The sequence below is a fragment of the Hippopotamus amphibius genome, chromosome 3 (assembly GCF_030028045.1).
Source record: "Hippopotamus amphibius kiboko isolate mHipAmp2 chromosome 3, mHipAmp2.hap2, whole genome shotgun sequence".
NCBI classification, from domain to species: Eukaryota; Metazoa; Chordata; class Mammalia; order Artiodactyla; family Hippopotamidae; genus Hippopotamus; species Hippopotamus amphibius.
Genome location: NC_080188.1, coordinates 154,234,058 through 154,254,429, shown reverse-complemented (window position 1 = coordinate 154,254,429; position 20,372 = coordinate 154,234,058). Strand labels below are relative to the sequence as shown.

The window sequence follows — 20,372 nt, the reverse complement described above, 5'->3', positions numbered from 1 at the left end:
AACAGTTTAAACAATGTACCTACCGTAGTGGGTCACTAGGGACATCACAAGCTCAGCATTACGTCCTGCCAGTTCTCCCTTTCTAGAATGGTCTTAACCTCAACCCAAAGGGTAGTACAGACTAACTGATGAGAGGAACATTAAAAGTTTCTCTGAAAAGTACCCTATTTCAGAAAAGGGACTCTAGAGCTCTTCGGTAGAATAACAATAACATTTTAAAAAAGTGTTCACCAGCTAATGGTAATACTGTTTTTCCCCCAGGCCTCATGGTCTTGGGCAGTTTTCCTAAGGACTCTGTCAGCCTGCTTTAAATTGGGGTCCTACAACTACTAAGTTATGTTTGGCCCACGCTGGGAGAAAGTCTCTTAGCGTGTGTAGGGGAGGAGAAATTTCTCCTCTATCCTCTTATTATCTCCAGTTGGGCCTAAGAATTAAACTGACATAAGACAGATAAACAGGAGAAAAGCATAAGGACATTGTTAAATTTTACACGTGCATGGGAGTCCCTCACAAAAGAATGAAGATCCAAAGAAACAGAGTTGAACATTTGTATACTGAATTGGACAAAGAGAAATAAATTATGAAAACATGACAAGACAAAGGGGCTTGGGCTAGGGCAGTCAACGGTGGGGAAGTCACTAGGAAGATACTGGTTAGTTTAACAAGGCTTATTTGTACAAATGTTTTTTGACCTCGACTCCCAGTCTCTGGTGATAATGTTGCTTTCCTGCTGTTAGAGGGAGGACATCTTCCCAATGGGGGTTTTATCTCTTGCTTTCAGGAAGATAAAGGGGAGGTCAGAGTGCGCTTCTTATACCTGCTGTTTGTTGAGTGCCTTTAGCTCAAAATAATCCTTATGCCAAGGTGGCGTTTTGGGGGATGGCATATTCTGCCACCCTTCAGGGACATCGTTTACCATAAGTATTCACTTGGCCCCCTGAGACCTAAGAACAGATCCTGCTCTGCCCTGTGTTCCACTTTCTATCTGCTTAGGTAAATGGAGAAACATGGTTTCTTTTTTGTTTTGTTTTGCTTTTTAAGCCACTGCTTTCTCATCTGTAAATGGGGTAATAATAGTTTATGTCTGGTAGAACTGAGAGCATTAAATGAGATGAGGCAAATAAGTGATGTACTTAGAAAGGGCTCAGTAAATATTATCGTGGGGGAGGAAAAATAATTTTCCCTGTATCCTTCTAGGTTCTTGGCTGAGACACCCCTGTTATAAAAAGACAGATTGATGGGAGAAATTTAATAACATGTATACCCCCTGTCCACATGGGAGATACCCAGGAAAAACTGAATTTGGCCCGAGCCACTACCTTAGATACCATCTCCAGCTAAAGATAAAACACGCTGGGGTGGGGTGAGGTGGGGGGAGTCATTTGTGGGCCGTTATCAGGAAAAGCACAGTAAACAAGGGTAAGGTTGTTATGCAGTTTTAACTGGTTGTCTTCTGCATTGATAAGAGTGTCTAGAGATTTCGAGTCTTCTTCCTGGTCTCAAAGGAAGACACCCTTACAAATGGAGATCTCCCCTTTAAACATAAATGTCTTATGAAAGGGTAACTTCTCCTCAATTTTCAGAGCTTCACCTGTGTCTGCTGTTTCTTAAAAAATAACCTGCTCAAAATAATCAGTATGTCAAAGAGGTATATTTGGGGATGATACATTTCGCTCCCCTTCATTATCTAAAACAGATAAACAAAATGCATTGTTGCGTTAACTGCTCTTCTCCTTGTAGTTTGAAATGTTTGTTTAGAAGTAACCCAAATCAAGATAATCTGTATTTAAGAATCATCAAGAAAAAAGAAGTCTTGGCTTGCATTTGAGACAATTTGATTTGAATTTTCCTGCAGCCAGAGTTGGCAGGGTTAATGTGCTCCAGCTGAGAGGCCGTGCTGTTACCTTCTGGCAGCCCCATATGCAGATGCTGTTATATTAATTACAAAAGAAAACCTGATTAACTTGAAAGTCCTTTAACTGTCAGCGAGGCAGCTGCTGTAGCTCTGAAACAGGTTTTCTTCCTCCCTCCTACCGTCAGTCTACAGTTTTTAATCTCTTCTTTAGAGAGCTGCTAAAACTGCCTGGTATGTCCTCAGAGCCCCTGGCTAGTTCAGTCAGCTTTTGATCTGTGGTTTTAGTAGTCCAGGGAGAGCTGGCATAATTAAATTCACGTATAGTTTAAAATAAAAACCAGACCAACTGCCCATCCCCCTCAGTTATTTTTCTTTCAACAGTTAAAACCTGATGGAATCCTGGAGTTTTAAAACTGGAAAGGATGCTAAAGATGATCTAATCCAACTCCCTTAGTTCACAGATGAGAAATCCAAGGCTGAGAGAAATAAGTAGATTGCCAAAGTCACAGAGCCAGTCAGTGGTGAAGCCTGGGATCAGAGCGTCTGCCCTCGGCAGGTGCCCTACCCACTCCCTTGCTGCGCTCCTCCATCACTGAACCACTTGAAGAAGAGAAGAGAAGCTAAGGATCCAGTTCCAGCTTCATTTCTCCATGCTCATGTTCAAATCTTGTAGACATGTTGAAGAGCAGTGAAAAAGCTAAAGATTAGTGGGAGAAGCAAAGGGCTTGGATAATGACATATTGACAAACAAAATGGTGATATCCATTTTGAAGACCTTTTCTCAGTCCGTTGGGTTGCATGCAGAACCCTAGCAGAGTGCCTGGAAACGAAAATTAGAACTGGTCTCGACGTCAACCCCCTCTTCCATTACACTGGCTTATGATTGTTTGACTCTAGCGGGTTTACTTACAGTGACTATTTTTGTCACTACAGAGATGGGGGTGTGATAATTTGGATCAGATGAATATTGGGGTGTGTCCGCTGTGGTTTTGGCTGATGCAGCGTGGTTTACTGGCTTTCCTATGGTTGACCCTCTGTCTCAGAGGTGTTGAGATCTCTCCCTCTTGGTCCTGAAAGATGGTTAGTTGGTTTTTGTTCTCTGTTACCTGCTCTCTCAGCAGCAGTCACAGAATTCATTTAGGCTTATTGTTTTTATTATGTACCAGCTTCTGTTATAGGAGTTATGAAGGGTGTCAGTATGAACTTACTTATAGACACCTGTCTGAGATCTGAGGAGGACAGGGAAAAGAGAAAGAATAGGAAGTGTAGATAAGAGTGAATCTAGCTGGACTTCTCACTGCTCAGGCTGACTGTGATTGGTAAATTCTGCAGGTGAATGGGGAGATCCTATTCTATTGCCCACCTCTACTCTCCGTGTCGAGATGAAGGAGATTTTTGGGAATACAGTTGCTCCTATACCGTTCTTGGTACTGGACTGTTCATCATGCTACTGGACTTTTCTGAGTACTTAGTAGAACCACTTAGGGCTTTCTGTAGACAATTCTCCATGGTAAATGGATTCTTAACACAGAGGAAGCAAGCATGTAACAAAGCACTCACTATTTTTTAGTCATTGTGTTGGGTGTTGAGGCTACAGAGAGAAATATGGTTCTTCCTGCTTTTGGTAATTATAAACATACAACTAGAATAGTCTGTATAGGGGAGCAAAATTTGCCATCCTAAAATGTATCTCTTTAGGCTTGGTTGTTTTAAAGCAACAAAAAGCTCAGGAAGAGTTTTTATCTCCTCCACCTTAACTGCCTAAAAGAATTTAGATAGAGGGCCTGTCCCAGGAAGAGAGCTATCACCAGAGCTAGCTACAGTGTAATATGAACCAAGTATAGTAGTCAGGGGAGGAACCCAGCAAGGCCTGTTTACTCAGAGTCCTCTATATATCCGTTGTTTCTGGATGGCCCAGCAAACATTTGTTTACCAAACATTTACTCATTTCATTCTTACTGTGAATTGCCTAGTTTCCCTTTGAAGACCCAGCCCCCTGCCCTCTCTGCTTAGTCCAGGATGACTTATGTATCTCATTTAACCTGTGTTTGGAATCGCTCATGTTCAGATTCCCCATGTGTACATAATTAAATTTCTTTTTCTTCTGTTAATCTGTCTCATGTGAATTTAATTCTCAGACCCAGCCCCCCCAAAAAACTCAAAGTGTAGAGGAAAATTGCTTTTCCTCCCTGACAACTGTGGTAAGTGTTTAATTGTCAATAAGATATGAAGGGACTCAGGACTCACTACTTGCTAAGTGGTCACACAGGCAACTGGCTGTGTCCCCTTACTTTTAGATCATAGGTCCAAAATTAGACCAGTTTTCTGTTGTTTTACTCTTGTTCTTAGTATATACCTTGCACAGAATCAGGCACTCAGTTAACACTTTGTTTTCTCATCTCTTTCCCAGGAGAATAGATTTCCTTGTTTCAGTGTCTGGTTTTGCTGGTTTACGTGTGCTGGCCAGGTGATGCACTTATAGGCAGACATGAAAGGAAGGGCTTAATGAAATGCATAAAGGGGTGTAGATGAAAGCCAACTTTTGGTGGTGCCATTTGTGGGAACGAAAAAGATTTGAGGATTTGAAATCGTGTTTGTAGCAGGATAGGTAGAGTCTGAAGTAGGTCAACCTCTTAAATGAATCAGGGCTCTCTTGCTTCAATTACATGAACAAAATAAACAGCTTATGAATTGTTTAATGCAGCTCATGGTTAAGTGACTAAAGCAAATACTGTTTCACTTGGTGCCACCCTAAATTTCAGTTAAGATGTATGCATTTGGGTCCAAGATGGGCCTTCTAACAGCCTAAGAACCGTGTGTCTGTGCCTTTCTGAACAAACACAAAGTTGTCTGAATCTTAGACTTGGACAGGCACTGGCACTGAACCAGTTGGGAAGTAATTGAGTTCAGAATCTGAGAGTTCCAGTCAACTGATTTCTGGTACCTTTTCCCAGATAGAGGTTCTCATACTTTAGGAAGCGTTTTGTTTTCTCTTGAGTATTATTTGATCTGTTTGTGGAAGCTTGCAATTCAGATGAGTGTGGCATCCTGAAAGGATATTTCTGAGATGGATCATATCTCTTCCTAGATTTTCCTGGATTTTATCCTAACAGATAATTCTTTCCCTTTGTCTTACTCAAGGTCTTGTCTTCCATAAACCAAAAGAATGTGACTTGATTAGGCGATATTGATCTTAATTGAGTATCCAGTGTTTTAAGAAAACAGATGACTTGGCAGCTGGGATGCTGTCACCGGCTATCAGTGAAGCGAACTGGAAAAGTTTCTAGAGCTTATGCACACTTGAGTAGCATTTTATTTCGATATATGTGTATTTAAAGACTAGCTCATACATTTAGTTTTAAAACATGTTATAAATGAGGAAAATAAGCTAAAACTGCATGTGGTAGAGTCATTTAAAAAGGTCTTTATATGTTCAAGTATTAGGTCTTGTGTCACAAGGAAGGTTTTCATTTTGATGTATTCAGTCCTTGGACTCACATCCCAGTTAGTGTAGTCTTTTCCGGCTTTGTCAATTTAATGATCTTGTGCTTGAGTCCTTGTAAACTCCTGAGGGTGGACTGATTGAAAAAGGAGAGGGGAGGGTAGATCAGGTCACTACCACCTTTCTGTTCTGGGATGAGCCAGAGAAGGGAATCCTGTGTGATATTTGAGGAATCTTTTCTGTTTGGAATGTTTTCCTGATATCACTTTCAACCAAGAGCTTCCTAGAAATTCCTTTTCTAGGAGTCTGACATCCAAATGGGATCTCCATGTCAGTCTCTCTCTGCCCCTCCTCACTCTTCTCTCTGTACTCCTTTCTCCTCCACCCTCCCCTTCCCCAACCAGGCCAGCTGAGCTGCATTTCCTTCCCACCTAAGGAAGAGAAGTACCTCCAGCAGATTGTGGACTGCCTCCCCTGCATCTTGATCCTCGGCCAGGACTGTAATGTCAAGTGCCAGCTGTTGAACCTGCTCTTGGGGGTGCAGGTGCTTCCCACCACCAAGCTGGGCAGTGAGGAGAACTGTAAGCTTCGGCGCCTCCGCTTCACCTATGGGACTCAGACTCGGGTCAGCTTGGCGCTCCCCGGCCAGTATGAACTAGTGCACACGCTGGTTGCTCACCAGGGCAACTGGGAGACCATCCCTGAGGAGGACCTGGAGGTCCAAGAGGACAGTGAGGATGCTGCCCATGTTTTAGCCGAACTGGAGGTGACGATGCACCATGCTCTCTTACAGGTACCAATCTCATACTTATACAGTTGCACACATGTATACCAGCTTTCCTTGTATTGGGGCTTTCTCAGAAAGTAATTTGGCAATATGTACTCTGGGCTCTGAGCATCAGCTGATAGAGTCAAAGGAACATGATCTAGGAAGCTGAAAACCAGACAAGGCTGTAGCGGTGCCCATCCCATCCCTGCCTCTGCTACCATGTTGCAAGGCCCTGGGCAGTTTGCTTAATCCCATTCTAAAATTGAAGGAATGTGATACTTGCATCTTGATGTGCTTTTACAGAATGAGGATCAGGGTTAGAAATCTTTTTTTTTTTTCATTTCTTAGCCGGAAGGTGTTGCTAGAATTGTCTCTAACCATCCCTTTCTAAAAGGAACAATAAGATGATTAACGTTCTTATTAGAGTTGAGAACAAGTGAAGAACTTTTGAATTTTTCCTTAGACCTGCCATTATTTACTAAGTGGGACAGAACATGTCTCCTACTTTCTAAGGACTTCAGAACGTGAGGACAGATCTGGCTCAACATAAGGAGATATAGAGATCCTGTCATCTGAAGAACATCTTTGTTTCTCTCTTGAAGTAAACTCCCAAAGAGAACACAGGTCTTGTGGCCTGTCCTAAAAGATCATATTGTCTATCTGGTATGCAAATCTCCATTTAGGAGGGACTTGTCTTTTGTGCAAGGCTTCCTTTGCTACTGTATAGCTAGGACTGAGCTATATGATTAGGCCAAATGGGGATGGGCAGAGGGTGAGACTATGTCGGGTATTAGGAGAATGTGGATGGGCAGAGAAGGTGACTGTGTCGGGGATCAGGAGCTGGTAGGAATAAAAGAAAATGCAGACATGCTCAGAACAGAGTCCATCACCTTGGTTAACTGTGTCAGGAAGGAAGGGCTAGTTTGGCAGGACTAGGAGAATGGTTTCTCATTCTCTTCACCTACCTCTGTCCTAGAAGGCTTGATTTTTCAGTCGGTGAGTGAGTCCTTTGGTTGTGGCCTTGGCCTATGATCCTCTAGAAGTGGAAACTGTCATCGCATTTCCTTCCAGAGTCCAGATTTCTTTTATCTCGGTAAATGCTAGGGGCGGGCTACATATACAAGCCAGCATTTTCTCTCAGCTCAGTTTCAGTGGTGGCTTTCCTCTGTGTTCAGACTGGGAGCGTGCACTTCTTAGTTCCACGATGATGTTAGAGGTCTTGGTTGACTCTGACAGTAGCTCTGACAGTGATCCTTGTTTATTGACTGAGCCTGCTCGGTTGACCCACAGACTTCTTCACAATTCATAAGTATTTGATCCATACACAATCTCTCTATAGTATTCTGCTCTGGTCTAATTCCTTCAGTTTCCATTAGCTCAGTGGTTTTCAAACTTTCAGACTTTCAGGACCCAGTACATACATACATGTATACGTTTGGAATAAAGTGTCATGAAACAATACTTTTACTTCTTGTAAAGCACACTGATATTTTCTTCTCTATTCTACTTGTTTTAATTTTTTAAAAAATGTTGGTAGCAACCCATAAATTGATGGTCTGACTTAATGTATTGTGACCTGCAGCTTAACACTGTTAAATAGCTGAAATGACTGCTATTGGTTGAGTGGTGATTTTTCCTGTTCTTGCCTTTTAAAAGCAGTCTTGGAATGTGAACAAAGCCATCTGCGGGACAGGCGCATTTGATTGATTTCTCTATGTCCCTTCATTTATTGGTTTTAATTTTTAATGCTCATTTACTTTTGTCCAGTGAATTCAGCGATAAAATAAAGTCACAGAAAAGAAAGTGAGAGCCATTTCCCAAGTGCATACCTGAGCACATACCCTACTGGTGAGAGTTCCCAGTGCTGCTCCAGATACACAATGCAGGAAGCACGCGAACTGAGTTAACAATTAAGGAGGCTGCTTGGCTGGGAGGGAAGTTGAGATGCCAAATCAGCTTTCTCTCTGCACAGTTGAAATATATATTCTCTTTCTTGAGAAATAGTCTTCTCTTTTCTTGAGGAATTCTGTAGCCTCCCATGTTCTGTTTCATGTGGTTTGCGAGGCTTCCTTAGCCAGTGTTTCTCCGGATCTGCTTTGTACTCCAATGGTTTTGATGTGGAAAATCAACGGACCCCAGCATTTCTAACTTTAGAATCCCTTGATGCTGAGCCTCAGAGGGGCCTTAGCTGCCTTTGTGGTGCCCTGCTCTGTCACTATAGTCAGGTTCCTGTCTCCATTCAGTATATCAGGGATGCTCAGCTTACTGCTGGAAGCATTTCCTAACTACCTTGAAAATTTTTTGTGCTGGTGAAAAAGATCTTTTTTTAGCTCCAATTATATTTAGGACCAGGGAGTTAGCTCTAAACAGCCTTTCCATTTGGTTTGTAAAGGGGGTGGTAAAGAAAGGAAACATTTAGCTAAAGGAAACCAAGATTGAATTAGGGGAAATGAGATGTTCATTTTTAACTGTCAAATTATTAAAGCAGAATTTCCCCTTACCCTCTTATACAATGGTCATTCTTCTAATATGTTACTTTAAAGTCCTCATAAATTAGCCATTTTCAATTTGTTCCGGAATAGGCCAATTCACATGGACCCACAGTGAATACCACATGGTACACACATGAAATACCACAGTATTCCCAGCTTTTTAGCTCTGGATCCCCTGAGAGTCTCAGTTCATAATTCAATAATAGAGGAACACTGTCAAGCTGTTAGTTTCTGAAACCTCATTTAGTGTTAAAACATAGTCATTTTCCAATTGGCAACACATTTCACTATTCACCATATTCACTAGTTCTGTCTTCATGTACATACTTCCCCTTTCTAACCTTCACCCCCTTTCTGGTACATACATCACCTCCTTTTCTTTTCTGTTCCTTTTACAAGTCCAGTGGGACACAGTTGTTTGCCTTAGAGTTGCCTCAGTCTGACGTGTGTGAGTGTATGTATGTTTTTCCCTGCAAACACCCACAAGAAAAGGAATAAAAAGAAGCAGAGATGATTGAACTTCCTCAACCTGAGATGGGATTCCTGAAACCTCGCAGTGGCATTTCATTTTCTGTGGCAGTTGCATAGCTCTCAGTTTTCTGTTCTTTATCAACAGCCTGTTTATCCCTACCAGGTGTTTTCTGGCCCTTCGGACAAACGTACATGTCACCTGGCAGCCAGGCTGTCACACACTGTCATGTTTACTGGCTCATGGTAATGTCTGGTAGGGTGTATTTCAGGGAACTAAAGTACACTAATGTTTCCAGGAAAGGACTGATGACTTGCAAATAAACTTATTTTTTTACTACTTTGAACTCTAACCAGCTGGAGTAATAAAATTTTCTCTTTATAACCCTCAATCAGTAGCCATCAATGGAAATAATCTATTTATAATTTCATACAGACATTGATATTTTTTAATTTTTAAAAATTGTTTTTATTTGATTTATAATTTTTTTTGATTTATAATTTTTAGTTGATTTACTTTGTATAACAAAGTGATTGTCATATATATATGTAGATATATATATATATTCTTTTTGAAATTCTTTTCCATTATGGTTTATTATAGGATATTAAATATAGTTCTCTGTGCTATACAGTAGGTGCTTGTTGTTTATCCGTTTTATATGTAGTAGTTTGTATCTGCTAATCCCAAACTCGTAATTTATCCCTCCCCCACCCTCTTTCCCCTTTGGTGACCAGGAAGTTTATTTTCTTTGTGAGTCTGTTTCTGTTTCATAAATAAGTTCATTTGTGTCATATTTTTGATTCCACATATAAGTGATATCATATTGTAGTTATCTTTCTCTTTCTAACTTACTTCACTTAGTATGATAATCTCTAGGTCTATCCATGTTGCTGCAAATGCCATTATTTCACTCTTTTTATGGCTGAGTAGTATTCCATTGTGTGTATATACATTTATCCATTCATCTCTCAGTCTTGGCTGCTTCCATGTCTTGGCTGTTGTAAATAGTGCTGCTATGAACATGGGGGTGCATGTATCTTTTTAAGTTATGGTGTTCTCTGGATATATGCCCAGGAGTGGGATTGCTGAATTATATGGCAACTCTATTTTTAGTTTTTGAGAAACGTCCATACTGTTCTCCATAGTGGTGGTACTAATTTACATTCCCACCAACAGTATAGGAGTCTTCTCTTTTCTCCACACCCTCTCCAACATTTGTTATTTGTAGACTTTTTAATGATGGCCATTCTGACTGGTGTGAGGTGGTACCTTATTGTAGTTTTGCTTTGCTGTTGTGATCTATTTTATTTATTTTTTATTTTAATTTTTATTGGAGTATAGTTGATTTACAATGTTGTGTTAGTTTCAGGTGTACAGCAAAGTGAATCAGTTATACATATACATATATCCACTCTTTTTTAGATTCTTTTCCCATATAGGTCATTACAGAGTATTGAGTAGAGTTCCCTGTGCTATATAGTAGGTCCTTATTAGTTATGTATTTTATATATAGTAGTGTGTATATGTCAATACCAATTTCCCAGTTTATCTCCCCCCAACCATATTTGTTTCCTACATCTGTGACTCTATTTCTTTTTTGTAAGTAAATGGTAAAAAATTTGTACCATTTTTTTTGAGTCCACATATAAGTGATATCATATGATATTTGTCTTTCTCTGTCTGCCTTACTGCATTCAGTATGATAATCTCTAGGTCCATCCATGTTGCTGCAAATGGCATTTCCCCCTTTTTTATGGCCAAGTAATATTCCATTGTATATATGTACCATAGCTTCCTTATCCACTATTGCCTCCTTGTAGTTTTGATTTGCATTTCTCTTTAATAATTAGTGATATTGAGCATCTTTTCATGTGCCTATTGGCCATCTATATGTCTTCTTTGGAGAAATGTCTATTTAGGTCTTCTTTAGCCCATTTTTGATTGGGTTGTCTGTTTTTTTGTTATTGAGTTATATGAGCTGTTTGTATATTTTGGAAATTAAGCCCTTGTCTGTCACATTTGCAAATATTTTCTCTCAGTCTGTAGGTTGTTTTTTTGTTTTGTTTATGATTTCCTTTAATGTGCAAAAGCTTATAAGTTTGATTAGGTCCTATTTGTTTATTTTTGCTTTTATTCCTATAGCCCTGGGAGACCAGTTTTCCCACCACTACTTGCTGAAGAGACAGTCTTTTCTCTATTGTATATTCTTGCCTCCTTTGTCAGAGACGATTGACTGTAGGTGTGTGGGTTTATTTCTGGGCTCTCTATTCTATTCCACTGATCCATACAGACACTGTTATTTTTAATTTTTCAGCAGTTAATACTTTCACAACCCAAAATCAAAGTATCTTACTAAAAATGGCAGGTATGCAAAAATTGAACACCCAAATTTACTAAACATTGTTTTTTTTAAACTATGTGGTTTTTTTAAATTAATGAATTAATTTAATTGGCTGTATTGGGTTTTTTGGGGTTTTTTTTGCTGTGCACGGGCTTTCTTTTAGTTGCAGTGAGCGGGAGCTACTCTTCATTGTGGTGCGTGGGCTCCTCATTGCCGTGGTCTCTCTTGTTGCAGAGCACAGGCTCTGGGCGTGTGGGCTTCAGTAGTTGCAGCACATGGGCTCAATAGTTGTGGCTCACGGGCTCTAAAGCACAGGCTCAATAGTTGTGGCACACGGGCTTCGTTGCTGCACGGCATATGGGATCTTCCTGGAGCAGGGATTGAACCTGTGTCCCCTGCATTGGCAGGCAGATTCTTAACCACTGCGCCACCTAGGAAGCCCTAAATATTGTTTTTTGCTAGAAAACCAGCTTCTCTCAATTTTTGTCTAGTTTTTGGTGTTTGTTTTGGCACTTTATGAAACTAAATTTGTTGTGTGTTGCTTATTTTTAGTTAGATACCGTGTCTTCTCTTGAATGTATCTAGATTGAAAGATAACAGTTGCCTGGTAAAAAGTAGGAAAGAAGCTTGGGTGACTATCTTCAGGGTAAGCAGATACTTTTGGGAAGAGAGAGTGTATGGAATTAGGTCAAAGATGGCCATTTCCAAGGGAAAGGAAACAAAGTTGGGCTAATGTATATAAGAGAAAGAATGAATGCTGTTCTAGAAATATGATTAAAATAAAGAAACTGTGATTTTATGGGGCGAAAAGGAAGGGGAACTAAAGTGATGTGTTAAAAAAGGATATGGGAAGTTTAGGCACAGGCTAAATTATAAGTTCCTTCTAGACAGTAATTCTGTGTTCTTTGAATTTAACATCTCTCTTGCCTTTCCTCTAACACACACTAACATACATAGTGAAATATAACCAATACATTGCTGTTTGCCAAGAAACCTGGTAATACCTATTATAGGTTAATTTACCTATTAAGGGTTTGTATGGTTTAGAGGCAAGATTCTTTTTAAAATCCCTATAGTAGCCTTGATCTCTCTTAAAAAGAACAGTTTAAAGCTGAGGCTATATTTTCTCAGTTCACCACCACTGATTCACTTTTAGCCTTCCAAGTTTAGCTCTTTGGGAGAAAATCTGGCAGAGATTATGGTCTTAATCTTCCTCTTTTGTCTTCTCCCTTTTTAAGGATCCTATCTACCTCTTGCCTGCACCAAATGGCACCTCCTCACTATCTCAAAGATCTGTTTGTGTTTCTCTATGGGTGATGGATGGTGGTGGTAGGGAATCTTCCCTGATTCAGAGATGCAGAGGTCGAAGGTACTGTCAGCAGACAAAAATTCTGTTATTGGGGCGATGAAAAATATCTTCTTTTTGACTTCTTTTGCAGCATTGTTTCATAGCAGAGCAGGGCTTTTACTTGTAGCCAATGTGTACTTTTTAACATAGAACGCGAGGACTGTTACAGTCCCTGAAATCATCTTGTCCATCCTTTTCTTCTTTGAGAACTTCCCTAACACCAGCCCAGACAGTTCCTGATGCAGTGAACCTTCAGTTACTGTTTAAACACAGTCTTTGTAGTGAGGTGGGCCTGGATTTACATCCTGGCTTGGTCACTTAACTGGCAGTGTGACTGTCCTGGTGCCGGGGTGTCCCCCATTTGTAAAATGGGAGTAGTAATCTGTATCTTTTAGGACTGGTGTGAGGCTTAAATGAGAGACTAGGTGTAAGGCATCTAGCACAATGTCTGGCACTTAGTAAGCCTCCCTTTGAATGAATTAATCAGTGTCCTTGAGAAGAGGATTTCCTACATTCTCAGTCACCCGTCCCATCCCTGACAGCCATCCAAGGTGGAACTCCTTCCTTTTGTCAAACTTAAGTCCTTCTGGTTCCAACTTACTTAGAGTTATTATTCTGCTCTAGTTAGAAGCAAAGTTCTTCCTAATTATTATGAGTAATTTTGTAATAAAATGAAAAGAGAGATGTTATAAAAAGGTAAAAAATACAAAAGTTAAAGTTATAAAGTTAAAAGGTAACATTTCCCCTTCTTCCTTCTTCTCCATTCTACTGTTGTCTCTCTTGATGAGTCTAGTAAGTGGTAAGAAAATAAAGCTTCACATTCCTACTTTTATCTGTATATGTGGGTACCTGGATGTTTGACTATCCACAAGGTATTGGGTTGTCAAAAGAATTTGGTTTTAAGTAAAAAAACGTATTCACTAACCGAACGAACTTTTTGGCCCACAGAGGCTTATTCAGTACATTCTTGTCAACTTATCTGTTATCTGATTCATCACAGTATGAAATCAGATAGTTCTGATCCTTAAGGGCATCATGCTTATGAGTTGAGATGCAGAGCTAAAGCCTTTGCTTTAGGGTGTTTGGGATTGTAAACATATTGCCACTTTTTAGCGTCACGGTCTCATGCTTTCTGTGGCTAGTTGAGGGCTTTGGTTGGGATTATGGTTTTTCCCAAGTCTTGTTCTGGCCTCTGAGTTACCACTTCCTACTTTTACTAGGTAGGGAGATGAGCTTGTATCCATTCTATGCTGACTGCTGGGGTAAAGCTCTGGGTTGGCACAGCTGCTTGTGGCCTGTTAGATTCTAGAAAGCAGCTCGGTAGCAGCTCCCCACTGGAGAGTGTGTAGGGAGAGTCAAGGGATTTTCTACAATGTAACAAGAAGACGGAAGTATTTGCCTTAATATGTAATTGACATTTAAGAGTGATGGTGAGTTCAAGGAAATATATAAAAATGAGACAGAATCAACCCTGTGTAAAAACAGATGTGAAAAACCTCTCATTGCCCTGTGAGAGTGGGCATGGAAGGAGAATTGATAGCGACAATAGGTAGAATACAGAGACAGGGATTGGAGTCAAGCCCGTGTCAGTTGCTGAGCAAGGGCAGGACTCTCATATAGTTATGTACGTCTCTTCTGTGTGTGATGTAATGAGGCTTCAGAACTGTAGAGAATACAAAGATATTTATGACCAACCTGAGTATGTGATCACCTTCTGTTTGAACCATTAGTTCAGATAATCATCCTTGGCTATCACTGAGTTTTGGTAATGTGCCACGAGCCATAGAGTAAGGAGTCCTCACCAATAAGAGCCAGTATTCTTAGGAAGTGGTTGGGCTTCAGTGATTGAGTGATTTCTTCTTGGCACTTAAGATAGTGTCATTTTACATAAAAAACAAAACTAGAGGGGTAAATCCTGGTGTGTGCAGAGTAGCAGTCTCCTATTATGTTCTCTTAATCTTGCCAAGAAAATTGATGGTAATATATCGACTTCTATAGATTCCACAGATTTGTGCAGATGTATTCTAAAAGAGAAATCTCTTTAGGAATTTGCTTTGACTCAAAATGGGAATTATGGCATGCTCTCATGATTCCCTGGGATTCTTCTGCCTTGATTGAGTTAGGGGCAAAGTGCTTATTCACTGCTTCATTCTTGGAGTAGATGCAAACAGCAGTTCCAGATAAATGTGTGGGATATGGGTTAAAAAATAGAAAATTTTACATATGATGATTGAAAGTGGTTTTGAGCCAGTTAGTAAAGGCATCATTTATTCATCTAGTAATTGCATATTTATTTATTTATTTATTTATTTATTTGGCCGTGCCAAGCAGCACCTGGGATCTTAGTTCCCCAACTAGGGATTGAACCTCTACCCCCTGCAGTGGAAGCACAGAGTCTTAACCACTGGACTTCCAGGGAAGTCCAATTGCATATTTATTTATTGGATGTTCACTAAGTGCCAGACACTGTTCTAAGTGTCAGGAACGAATACAGCCTTCTGTGAAACTGTCTGAGGTCAGTCTTCCCTCTCAGGTGGCCAGAATAGGACCCAGAACAGGGCTCATCCTCTCTTGTGAATTTTTTTTTCACTCCCTGTCTCCAGGAGACAGTGCTGGCTTCCCTTTTTGTTTATAACCGTCAGGCATGAGTCATCCCTTTGCCGTGAGTATTGCAGAATCACATATCACATTCCAGTCTAATTTGTACTGCTGCTAGGGTCTCAGCCAGCAGCTCTTTTTGCCTCTCTTCCAACAGTCAATGATAGTCAGAACAGAGACTGACTGCACAAGTTAATTAACTGGGGAATGGAGAAGAGGGAGCATGTACTTGTTTTCTATCCATTTTTGTTTAATACAAGATGTATTTAGGAGTAGACAACTTCTTTCTAGGTGCCAATGTACTAGGCAGTACCTACCATTAGAATTCATTTTTTAGGAATTAAAAAAAATTGAAGTATAGTTGATGTGTAATAATGTATAAGTTACAGGTGTAAAATATAGTGATTCACAATTTTTAAAGGTTGTATTCCATTTATAGTTATTATAAACTATGGGCTATATTCCCTGTATTGTACACTATATCCATGTAGCTTATTTATTTTATACATAGTAGTTTGTATGTCATAATCCCCTACCCCTATCTTGCCCCTCCCTCCTTCCTTCCCCACCACTGGTAACCACTAGTTTGTTCTCTGCATCTGTGAGTCTGTTTCTTTTTTGTTATAGTCCCTGGTTTGTTTGTTTTTTTTTTAGATTCCACATATAAGTGATATCATACAGTATTTGTCTTTCTCTTTCTGACTTATTTCACTTAGCATAATGCCCTCCAAGTCCATCCATGTTGCTGCAAATGGCCAGATTTCATTCTTTTTATGGCTGAGTAGTATTCCACTGTATATATACCACATCTTATTTATCCACTGAATCCATTTAAAAAAAGTGAATTTGCAACTATGAGCAAATAAAATAAACTGTCCCTTACAAAGGATATTGGTTCTACAAATGGACTTGGCAGCTTTGGCTAATGGTTGTGTTGCACACACAAGATGGTCCTTTGAGGAAAACCTGGAAATTTATTTTAGAATTTTAAGAAAATCCATCAAATAAACAAGCAAGCAAAATTCTTCCTTAAAACTTTATAAACAACATTTACTTTGGTTTTGAATATTTAGGCTTTCTTCCCTTAATATTTCTATAGTCAGTTTGATTGATTTATATCTTTAAAAAGATATATATTTAAGACAGAAGCAATTTTAAAAACCCACTGTCACCTATAATTCTCTATCTTGTTATAACTTTTCATTTCTTGGAATTCTCTTCTAGTCTATCTAATTATTATATGTAATTAGAATGTTGGCATTTAGGCAATTGCATGTTCTACTCTAAACCTTAAAAGTTCCTACTTACCCACTTTTTGAATGTACCTCATGAAGTGATTCATACTCCAGCAATGTGACTCAGAGTAGAGAAAGGGGACTTGTTTTGAATAGCAGGGTAAGTGTCACACTAGTCTTCCAATCAGAAAACATTCCGGCTTACTTCACTCTGTATGACAGACTCTAAGTCTATCCACCTCATTACATATAGCTCCATTTCATTCCTCTTTATGGCTGAGTAATATTCCATTGTGTGTGTGTGTATATATATATATATATATATATATGTCACATCTTCTTTATCCATTCATCTGTTGATGGGCATTTAGGTTGCTTCCATGTCCTGGCTATTATAAATAGTGCTGCAATGAACATTATGGTACATGTTTCTTTTTGGATTAAGTAAGCCAGAAAGAGAAAAACAAATACTGTATGCTAACTCATATATACGGAATCTAAAAGAAAAAAAAAAGGGTACTGATGAACCCAGTGACAGGGCAAGAATAAGGATGCAGATGCAGAGAATGGACTGGAGGGCACAGGGTTGGGGGGGCGGGGGGCAAAGGGGAAGCTGGGACGAAGTGATAGAGTAGCTATATATACACTACCAACTGTAAAATAGATAGCTAGTGGGAAGTTGCTGTATAACAAAAGGAGATCAACTCGATGATGGGTGATGCCTTAGAGGGCCACGACAGGGAGAGCGCGAGGGAGTCATGGGAGGGAGGGGATATGGGGATATATGTATAAATACAGCTGAATCACTTTGGTGTACTTCAAAAGCTGGTACAAGAGTGTAAAGCAAGTACATTCCAATAAAGAGCTTAAAAAAAAAAAAAACCTTCCATGCAATTTGAGGCACAGATGAAGCAGCAATTTCTTCTTGGCATAGGCTTGGATAGAAAGCAGGTGGATTTATACAGTGTTTGCTCAAATTACAAATGGTGAGATGCTTAAAAGCACTTTTAGCTTTAGGGAGTTCAAAGTGGCCAGCCAAATGAAAGTTCTGTGACCTGAGAATAAAATTTATGAGTTCCTTGTTAAGGAAGAAGGTGGGACATTTGTGCTTTGCTGGAAATAAGAGCGCGTGTGCGTGTGCATGCTCTCTCTACTTTAGTAAACGCACACACACAGACACACATACTCACACTCTCTCTCTCTCTCTCCAAGAAAAAATAGGCTGGCACTTCCTAGCCCTTTCTTCCTTATCTGAAGAAGGAGATCAAAAAGGAAAAGATCCCAAACTTTGATTTTTAAAAATCTTTCATCAATAATACCTACTGCTCAAAAGAGGAATGAAAACAGAGTATTAGTCTGAAAGAAAAGAAATTGCGTATCTCAGATTTCAAATAAAGTAAATTTGCAACATCAGATAACTATTAAGGACACAAACTTCAGCAGATTTGTGTTGAGTTGTTTCACAGCTCTTTAAAATGTGCTAGAATTCTGCAAAGGATTGATTTTGAGTCTACAGACTTCAGAATTGGTGTGCCTGCAATGGTGATATAGGCACAGGTCTCCAGGTCAACCCTTAGGTCTGGAGTGCCAGGCAAAGTAGGCAATTTCAGAGATTTGGAGAAGCGACCTATGTGTGGATGGAAATATATGCTCTTAAGTGCTTCAAGATCCTTAGGAAAGAAGTAAAACAATAAGCAGAAACTACTAGTTGGGGAGAGGACCAGTGGAAGGTTGTTTCTAAGCTAAAGATCATTCTTGAAACTGACTTTAGAAGTTGACTATATCAGTTATGATTGAATTCAGTCATATATAACAGAAAAATAGGGGCTTGCTTAAGCAAGACAGAGGTTAATTTTTTTTTCCTCCTCACATAAAAGTCTAAAGCTAAGCAGCTGAGGGCTGGTATGGCAGCTCTGCAGTCATAAAGAGACCCAAGCTCCCCGTTTCTTTTTGCTTCATCATCTCAGGGCTGGCTTCTACTCTCAGGTTTGCCCAAGGGCTGCAGGGTGACCGCTCGCGCTCTGTCACATCTGTGCTCCAGGCAAGAATGGCAAGGCCAAAGGGTGTACTTACCAGTAGAGTCAAACCTTTAAAGAGCTTTCCCGTTGCCCCAGCTATTGTTGGCTGCCCCTGTCTGTAAAAGATATTGACTCCCAATAACGCAGAGATTAAATACTGGATAGCAGAGACCTTAGTCTTGTTAGACCGAGTGATCACGAGCATAAAGATGTTACTGAGACTTAGGCGGCTAAGATTTTGGGAGGCCTGCCAATTTTTAGAATAGGACGGGAATGGTTGGCCTTTCACTTGCTGCTTGATTGATTGATTCAGCAGTGTTAAGGACTTACTCTGTACTAGGCACTGGAGTTTAGTAGTCAACAAGATAGAGATGGTCTCTGTCCTCAAAGAGTTTATAGGCTAAGGTGAAAAAAAATAGTTTTTAAATAAATAAATTATAAATGTGTTGAACATTGAGAAAAGGAGAAGTAGAGAGTGCTTCGGATTGTGTAATAGGAAAGACTCCCAAAGGGTGTGACACGATGTGTATGTACGTTGAGATTTAAAGGATGCTTGGGAGTTAGCCAGGTTAGAAAGATGGGGATGAGTTAGTCAAGTTAGAAAGAGGGGGAGAGATGTTCCAGGCAGATTTACTCCCATTCTGTTAAGAGTTCTTTCTTCATCTACTGTTTGTCTTATTTCTTCATCAGAGGGACATTAATGGGAGTTTCCAAAGCAACAAAAGGGACTAAATATTCTTTTTATCTAAAATGGCTAAAAGGACTGCCATCCTTTCTACTTATTTGTTTTTTCACTCTCTCTAGATGAGTGTCTGCCTATATAGGCTGCACCAGGGAGTGTTGGTAGCCGAGGAAGGAGGTGGACAAATGATTGGGGCACACCGAAGTTCAGTTGCCCGCTCATAGGTCTGGATTTTGGTCTCACTGTGGGACTTTGGGGAGGCAAGGATTGGTTCTGACCCTGCAGTGCTGATATACCCCCTTCCCCTTCCAGGAAGTGGACGTTGTGGTAGCACCGTGCCAAGGCCTTCGGCCCACAGTGGATGTTCTGGGTGACTTGGTGAACGATTTCTTGCCCGTGATAACCTATGCACTCCACAAAGATGAACTCTCTGAGAGGGATGAGCAAGAGCTTCAGGAAATCCAAAAGTACTTCTCCTTTCCCGTGTTCTTTTTCAAAGTGCCGAAGCTGGGCTCAGAGATAATTGACTCCTCCACCAGAAGAATGGAGAATGAAAGATCACCACTTCATCGCCAGCTAATTGACCTGGGCTATCTGAGCAGCAGTCACTGTAACTGTGGGACCCCCAGCCAGGACGCCAAAGCTCAGAGCATGTTGGTGGAGCAGAGTGAAAAGCTGAGACACTTGAACACGTTTTCTCACCAGGTGCTACAGACTCACCTGGTGGACGCAGCCAAGGCCCTGAACCTGGTGCACTGCCGCTGCCTCGACATCTTCATTAACCAGGCCTTTGACATGCAGCGGGACCTGCAGATTACTCCCAAACGTCTGGAATATACGCGAAAAAAGGAGAATGAGTTGTACGAATCATTGATGAATATTGCCAACCGAAAACAAGAAGAAATGAAGGACATGATTGTGGAGACGCTTAACACCATGAAGGAGGAACTTCTGGATGATGCCGCCAACATGGAGTTTAAAGGTAAGTCCTAGACAGCTTGGTAGGGTGCAGGGACTACAGCATCCTCTAACCGTCTTCCACCTGGAAGTTGACTACATTAATCCTGAAGCCCAGAGGAACCTCAGGAGCATCTCACCTACCTCCACTGTCGTTAGCACC

The 20,372-nt window shown here is 40.3% G+C and overlaps 1 protein-coding gene across 2 annotated transcripts in view; it reads left to right on the top strand.

Annotated features, from left to right (window-relative positions):
* DSTYK (dual serine/threonine and tyrosine protein kinase) overlaps window positions 1-20,372 on the top strand; it is a 47,348-nt gene that overhangs the window by 11,071 nt on the left and 15,905 nt on the right. For both annotated transcript variants that reach the window (XM_057727712.1, XM_057727711.1), the window contains exons 2-3: window positions 5,702-6,090; window positions 19,565-20,234. In XM_057727712.1, coding sequence (XP_057583695.1) covers window positions 5,702-6,090; window positions 19,565-20,234 — 1,059 coding nt within the window. The remainder of the gene's footprint in view (window positions 1-5,701; window positions 6,091-19,564; window positions 20,235-20,372) is intronic.